The sequence below is a fragment of the Capricornis sumatraensis genome, chromosome 20, assembly GCF_032405125.1.
Source record: "Capricornis sumatraensis isolate serow.1 chromosome 20, serow.2, whole genome shotgun sequence".
NCBI lineage: Eukaryota > Metazoa > Chordata > Mammalia > Artiodactyla > Bovidae > Capricornis > Capricornis sumatraensis.
This window is the reverse complement of record NC_091088.1, coordinates 22352844-22360889: the sequence shown is the minus strand read 5'-3', so window position 1 is coordinate 22360889 and position 8046 is coordinate 22352844. Positions and strand designations below refer to the sequence as shown.

At 52.5% G+C, this 8046-nt stretch overlaps 1 protein-coding gene across 1 annotated transcript in view; it reads left to right on the top strand.

Moving 5' to 3' along the window:
• Positions 1-539: 539 nt before the first annotated feature.
• Positions 540-8046, top strand: part of LOC138096733 (ATP-binding cassette sub-family C member 12-like) — a 31259-nt gene continuing 23752 nt past the window's right edge. Inside the window, exons 1-6 of the mRNA XM_068993015.1 lie at positions 540-607; positions 1291-1363; positions 3028-3231; positions 6488-6622; positions 6729-6804; positions 6900-6959. Of these exons, the coding sequence (XP_068849116.1) occupies positions 540-607; positions 1291-1363; positions 3028-3231; positions 6488-6622; positions 6729-6804; positions 6900-6959 (616 nt within the window). The remainder of the gene's footprint in view (positions 608-1290; positions 1364-3027; positions 3232-6487; positions 6623-6728; positions 6805-6899; positions 6960-8046) is intronic.

The following is an 8046-nucleotide window of genomic DNA, read 5'->3' as shown; positions in this document are numbered from 1 at the left end:
TGCTGTCAAAAGGCTCCGTCAGGGAGTCCTTAGCCTTCAGGGAGTCCTTAGCACTGGCCACACTGTTCTTCCCAGCATCTCCTGGCCTGCCTTTTCCTGTGCCTCCTCCCAGCCCTGTCTGGAACGGCTTCTCTCCGCAGGGGCAGACTAGAGGAAGGGATTCTTGTCTTTATCTCTTAGGGCATCAGAATGCAAGTTTTACCAAATGCCCGCAAGACACAGGACTGTGCGTGACCAGGGGGGCCACCGGGGTGGCTCAGATGTGTCTTTGGCCTTCAAGCGCTCAAGTCTGGAATGCGTAGTAGGAGACGCACAGAAGTGACAGTGGGCCGAGGAGGAATATGCCAAGGGCAGGAGGCTGCGACTGTTCAGAGGCAGCAGAGACCACAAGAGGGAAGAGAGAGTGGCACTTGAATTGGGCCTTGAAGGATGGATTGAGTACCCTTTGTGTGTGGCATCTCTAGCAAAGGTTTTGCTCTTGGGATGGATATTGAGACTCTCAGGACCAAGGGAAGCAGGAGGGTGGGAGGAAGTTTAAGATGGGAGTGGAGGTGCAAGATGAAGATGTCCCGAGCAGCCTGAGTCTCATAGTCAAAGACTGGCCAAGGTGATAACATTAGTTGTAACTACTGCTGATGGAGAATTTGAGCATCAGACAGCGTTCCCACTTCTCCCAACCCAATGAGTTACTAACCTAACGTACAGAGTGGAGGGTGGGGATCAGGGAGGTATAGTCATTTGTTCAAGGTTACCCAGCTGGATTCAAACCCAGGTTGTTCTGATTCCAAAGCCAATGGTCTCAGCCACCAGGCGGGGCAGCCCTGAAGCTGACACATGGGCGCAATGCTCAGGGCATCAGGTGCGTCCCGAGCCTGGTGCAGACCTGTGATCTGCCTGCTCACTGTCTGCTGGTGCCACCCACATGCATCTTCTTGTCCATCAGTGGTCTTGCATCCTCTGGGAGGTCTCCTCCAGCGACCTCAGCCTTCACTGGTGACTCCCTGCTCTGACCCCCATGAGTAATTTTCCCTTCAGAGGTCTTGTGTGCACTGATTTCATCTTTCTCAAATGGTAGGAAGCCTGTGAGGGGAGGGACCGGGATCCTCCCGAATCAACTCTGCATCAGAGAGGCGGGAAGAAGTCAAGAGGGAGTTGCCCTTGGACATCAAAGATCAAGCAACCAGCCACCTCCTTGCCTACCCATGACACCAGTGTGCCTTTTGAGTCACCCTGGGGTGCATGGACGTGGGGTCTTTCTCACTGTACTGACCTCGAGCTTTGCTCCCACAGGTATCAGCACGCAGTTCGCGTCTGTGCCCTCCGGGAGGACCTGAGCAGCCTTCCTTATGGAGACCTGACCGAGGTGAGTAGGACCCGGAGCTCAGCCCCACAGCAGTGCCTAGCAGCCCAGATTCCCACTGGGCTGAAGCTCTGCAGGCTCTGGCTCCATCATATCCAGGTGCCCCGAGGACTGAAGGGTCCCAGGAGAGGTGAGGAAAGTCAGGCTCTACCATCCTGTATTCTCCACCTGGGTCCTTTCCTGGGAGATGTCACAATGGGTGTAACACCAGCTCCACTTGGGTTGGGCTCTGCCTGGCCACTCCTGGGGTCACTTCCAGTTTGTCTGCCATCTCAGGGATGGTTTCTGGCAACAGCTCTTCCCCACCTCCCAGGCTGGTTTGTCCTCCAAAGACAGAGGCTGGGGGTACAGCACTGTGGCTGGACGCTCCTAGGTCCCTTCTTGCTTTGCGGCCCCACCTGCCCAGGAGTGTAAGGGTCATCTCCAAATATCTCCCCTGAAGGGTGTTCATTTAAAGGGTGGGGGCTGAGCCTGCCAACTCAGGTGGCTGAGGGAAGCCCCCAGGCCACCTTCTGTCTCCCCATCCCAGTGGGCCCTCCGCGCAGTCTTCCGATCTGCCAGGAGCCCAGAGAAGGAAGGCTTCTGACAAAAGGCCTGTTCGGAGCCCACTGTCACTCTGCTGGTGCCGCAATGTGCCTGCATTAGGGGAAGGGCCGCCACAGCCACCGAGGCCCGAGCCACCGCCAGCGTCTGCTTTCACTCGCCCCTACGTGCTTGCCTAGCTGCGCCCTCCCTTCCAGGGTCTAGACCTCTGCACCTGCCGATTACCACCATTCGAGATCCCACTCCAAATCCATCCCCTTGAGAAGACTTCCCTGAGTCCCAGAGTCTAAAGTAATATGCCCCAGAGTACTCCATTTACGCTTCTCAGTTGGCACCTGTTAAAATCTCCCTTGTGCCGTTACTATGTGAACTAAAACTGCCCACCCCTGCTAAGATGTGAGCTCCTGGGAGAGAGGGGACTCTTCTTGTCTGACTTCACATATCCTGTCCTAGCGCTCAGTCCAATGCCTGGCTGAAGTCCCGGAGGCTCGCTTTGGGGTCAGTTGGATAGAATCACCTCAAGCAGGCAACCTAGGCTTTTCACCTTTTCAACAAATGTTTGCTGAGCACCTGTTCTGGTCCAGGCGTGGTGCCAGGCCTTAGGAATGTAATGGTCAACAAAGCAAACACATCTCTTTTCTTCATAGAGCTTAGAGTTGCCTAGTGGGAGTGAAAAGTTGACCCACATGTCGACAAATAGAGATACCCCCTGCTTGACCCTCTGCTCCCATCCACTTCTCCCCCCTGTTCACTTGTCTACTGGCTTTCTTGCTCCACAATGAGAGATTCCTGCTCAACAATGCCCTCTGGTGCTATTGGTCAAGATGAAGCCCTCCCTATGGGGTTGTACTGGGGTGGTGGTATTGTGAGCCAGGTACCCCTCACTCAACACTGGAAGGAGCATTTCCCTAGTTGCCACTGCCCACCAGGCTTCCTGCATAAGTGGAGCCTCCCACTGCCCAGGGTACCTGGTATGGCCAGGGCATTTCTGGAAGGGGGTGGAGGAATTGGATTATAGTGATGAGCGGTCTGCTGAAGAGTCTCCAGGAAGCTCCTGGTCCCCAAGGACTGCAGAGTGGGAGATGGGGCCTGATGATGGACGGTAGTATTACCCTTGTCCACAGATCGGGGAGCGGGGCCTCAACCTCTCTGGGGGGCAGAGGCAGAGGATCAGCCTGGCCCGCGCCGTCTACTCGAATCATGAGATCTACCTGCTGGATGACCCGCTGTCGGCCGTGGGTGCCCACGTGGGGAAGCACGTCTTTGAGGAGTGCATTAAGAAGGCGCTCAGGGGGAAGACCGTTGTCCTGGTGACCCACCAGCTGCAGGTGACTGGGACCAGCAGGACCCATGAGGCCATGAAATGAGTGTGGCATCTGATGCTCGCAAAGACTCCTCTTCTGCCTAAACCTGCAGTCCTCACCTGGACCAGGTCAGCGAAGGGGCAGAGGACACTGTGATGGTCCCCAGCCATCCAGGCTTGCGTGGAGCCCTGCCCAGTCCTCTCTGGGCTTGGCCTCCATTACCCTACCTTTGGGCTCAGTGGAGCCAAGACCATCCATCAGAGGGAAATTCTCCAGGAATACCTGACCCCTACCTGTGGGGTTGACACGGGCACCTCCTCCAGCTCTGGATCACTGATGGTGGGGAGGTGGGAAGCCAGGTAGGAACAGCCTTCTCCTCCATCAAGGGCTGGGCAGGCCTGAGGCCAGGGGTAGGGGGTGACAGGAGACGATGAACGCTTGATCGGGGTTCAGATGCCCCTTATATCACTCCCTAGGGGAAAGGGGCTGGAGACTAGGACTTCAGGGCTGAGGCAAGAAGCTTCTCCCCACTCAGAGCCACTCTCAGGCTTAGGAACATGAATATTGCCCAGGAAAGGGACTGACTGAACTCCCTGAATAAGCTTGGGAATTGGGCAAAGTGGCAACAGTACTTACTGTGTCAGCCCCACGGAAAGGGTTCAGGACCCCTCTCCACCCTGAGATAAGTTAGGTCGGTCCTGGCTCATCTACAGTGAGTAGGTAAGTGAGTCCCAGAGGTGTGCTCTGTGCGTCTGTGTGTGTATGTGTGTGTGTGTGTTGCTGGAGGAGAGAGCCCCCAGCATTGGACTATAATGAGAAGTCAGTTGGAGCAGCGGCAGCAGAAGTCCTATCTTCTGATTCGGGGGGAATGTTAAACTAGGAGTAAGAGATGGGACTCCCGGCCTTTGCAAGGGTAAGACAAGCTGGGGGAGGGCTCCGAGCTGACAGCATGTGAAGTTGCCATGGTTACCGGATGCAGTAGCCAGCATCCTTAGGCTCCTCTGTCAGTGGCCGAAAGGTCTAGCTGAAGAAGGCCGGGTTCTCAAGGACCAGGAAAACCAGGCCTTCCCATACCTGTGGCTTTGCCCCGACCTCTGCCTCTCTGTGCCGAGGGTTAGAGGTCGCAGAAGAAGCACCGAGCATCTGAATTTAGCGTATGGGGTTTACCTGAGTGGTGCCCATCACCTCCAGGAAGCCTCTTAGCTGGCCGGGTGAGATAAGAGCTCCTTGTTCTTCTGCTAGGCAGGGGCAGGGTGTGGACAAGGCTGGGCTTCTTCTGGGCCCCCGTGAGGTGACTCAGAACAGGCTCTCGCCCAGCCTGGGAGCTAAATGTGGTGACCACAGCTCTGTCCCGTGAGGCTCCAGTCCCTGGAGACCACAGGCAGTGGGAAGGGCTATCCTCCTGGAGGGTCCAACGGATGTGGGTCAGAGCTGTCTTTGCAGGAGTCCTCAAGGGGTACAACGTGACCTTGGCCCTGGCCCAGTCTCTGAACCTTGCTCACCAGCAGAATGACCTCAGACTAGATCCCAGGAGGCTCAGTCTCCTCAGAGACTCTCTTTTTCACCAAGGTCATTTCATCTTTCTTTTTGCGTGTTGAAAATACAGGCAGCCACTAGATGGCGCTGGAGTCTCAATCCGGTCATCCTTTATGGGAAGGAGGGGCTCAGAGGCAGACCTGAAGCCCCCTGGGCTTTTCCAGAACATTTCCCCAGCTACTTTCACTCGGGGGTCCACAGGCAATCTGGATGCTTTTGGGTGCTCAGACTGGACAATTGCTCTTCTGAAACTTGAGGAAACAAATGAAATGAGGCCAGCGGCCAACTGCTGACATCCAACCCAGGGCCAGATTTTGTGTTTGGAGAACAAAGCTGCGCAGATCACTCTCCATCTCACTGGAGAGAACTGGGAGCTCACTGGCCAGAGGGGCTTCACCGGGAGCGTCAGGGGCTGGGATGTGTGCTCTCACATCTGTGCCTTAGTTTCCCCATCTGGGAAATGGGCTGATAATCATGCTGCCTGTTTTCTTGATTGGATTGTGGGAGACAGAGAGAAGATGAAATCAGGCTTTGAAAATTAGAAGATGCTGTGCAAAGATAAGAGACTTTCTGTCAGAAAGTGTCTCAACTGGGTATTAAGACCCAGCAGTTCCTCCTTGCCCTGTCCGGGAAAGTGGACATGGAACCAGGCAGTTAGTCCAAAGAAGCCAGAAAGGCTGGAGCTGTCCAAGGCCAAGAAAAACTTGTCATTTGGCTTCTTCCCCACAAACCCCACCAGATGCAGAGGGACCAAATGTAGCTACTTCTTTCAGGGTTTCAATCAAGAGCATCAAGTGAACCCTTGTGTGAACCCCAAAGTACAAGGGAAGACCTCTCACCTTAATTGCAAAGCCCTGTTTAGGCTGAACTATCTTAGATCTCATAGCATCTTGTCCGCCTCTAGGAGGGTCTTCCTGCCCCCAGATGGGCTGATCCTATGGGGAGAGCTTAGTCTCATTCCAAAATGAAAGGAAAGTCCTCTTAGCAGCTCTTTGATCTCAGGCATGATACAGTAATGAAAGGAGCTCAAATTAGAAAAACAGAAGTGCTTTGGACAAAATGTAGGATGCTATCATTAAAGGTACAGATAAGGCTGGTTTAAACTCCTCAAGCCAGGTAATGTGGCCTGGAGGCCAGGGGCTGTGCCATGGGCTGCATCTCCTGGGCTGGATAAGGATGGCGAGGAGGGATTGTAACCTTACAACAGAGGGGAGCCATCGCTGAGGTCATGCTTTCCTTCTCCACCAAGTCATGGCTTCAGTGGCCTTGTTAATTTCATACTCCAAGTTCCCGTGATCAGATTTCTTAGCAAGGAGGCTCATATAGGGACCAATAGCAGAGGAAGTTTCAACGTGCTTCACAGTGACAGCTAAAGGCCCCCTTTGCTCTCATGAGACACATAGGCACTAAGTCAGTGTTTCTCAACTGGAGGCCACTTTATCTCCTAGTGGACATTGGGCAATGTCTGGAAACACTTTTACTTGTCACAACCTGGGAGTGGGGGGTGCTCCTAACATCTAGTGGATAGAAGCCAGAGAGGCTGCTAAATATCCTGCAATGCACAGGTCAGTCCCCACCTCACTCCCAACTAAAGAATTATCTGACCCTCAGTATCAGTGTTCCCAATATCGGGACCTCCTGGATCACATGAGCCCAGGACGCTACTGGATAGGAGTCCAGCACCATGCTCTTCTCTCTCTTCCAAGACAGAAGCTCACTGTAGATTGCTTTAATATCCCTGCAGTTCTTAGAGTCTTGTGATGAAGTCATCTTGTTGGAAGACGGGGAGATTTGTGAAAAGGGAACCCACAAGGAGTTAATGGAGGAGAGGGGATGCTATGCAAAACTGATTCACAATCTCCGTGGGCTGCAATTCAAGGTAAGTCTCTCCCTACTTGGGTGCAAGAGACTGGGTGCCTCCCCTCATAATTTCTGGCCTGAAGTTCTGTCATTTCGTTTTCAGAGGAATTTCATTTTGTCTCTAGGATCCTGAGCACATGTACGATGCAGCAGCGGTGGAAGCCCTGAAGGAGAGCCCTGCTGAGAGAAATGAAGACGCTGGTACAATCAGAGTTCCCATCACACTTCTCTTATCACTCATGGCTCATGAGTGGACACAGATCTTTCTTTGTTTCTCACCCTAGTTTTGGCTCCAGGAGATGAGAAACGTGAAGGAAGAGAATCTGAAACAGAATCAGAATTTGTAGACATAAAAGGTATTTACTGTTCATTCCCTCGGTTACATACTCTTGAGTATTTGTTGGGCATCTACCGTTTGCGATAGAGAAGTGCAGGCATGCTGTCCTTTGTGGGCAGCTGGAATTGTGTGGTTTAGTGTAGTGTGAGCCTTGGGGTTCAACTCCCTGAGTTTTAATTCTGGCTCAACCACTTAGTAGTTTTAGGACTTTGAAGCAAGATGCTTGGCCATGCTGAACCTTAGTTTCTTAATCCATAAAACGGGGGAAAATAAGAGCACCAACTTCATAGGTTCTTGCAAAGATTATAAGAGAAACTCTACATAGAATGACTAGCACGGTGCCTGACATATAGTTATTATTGTTATTAGTTGTTGTTGTCATTGTTATTTGGAAAGATCGAAACAATGCAGAGAGATCATGTGCATAATCAAAACAGTGCACACGCAGGAGATGAGATGCTTCCCAGCTTTTATGCTGAGTGTTGAGAAAGAATTGTATAGCAGAGAGGAGGCCGCGGTGGAATAAGGGTATTCATTCTTCCCACAAATAAGGACTCAGCATTCTACTCTATGCCAGTCGCTAAGCTAGACTGCCCCTGTCTTCAGGATCTTTTGGTCTGGTGGGGGCCATAGGTAAAAGGATAATCATGGGCAGATGTGATCAGAGGAATAGGGAGCTGAAGTGGGAGCAAGAAGTCAGGAAGGGAGGGCATCCCAGAAGAGGTGACCTTTGAACTGGTCCTTTAAGCATATGTAGGAGTTTGCCCAGGACACTCTGGTGAAAAGGTGGGGAAAGCAGGGGGATTTGGGGTCGAGGGTAACAGGTAATTCCAGGAATGCAGAGAGAAGAGATGTGGGAGATAAACCTGGCAAGGACCAGGCTGGTCAAACTCCGTCTCCTTCTTAGACTCTGCCGCCTTTCATCCCTTCATCCATTCAGCATTTGTTGAGCACCCGCTCTATACCCTGCCCCTCGAAGGGCACTGAGAAGACAGGAATCAAAATGCACCTTCCTAAACACGCCCACAGCGAGGCCCCTCAATAATGCGTGGCTGAAAAAAAAAACCTTAGTATATTTCATCACATTTAAGATGCCGTCTATTTTA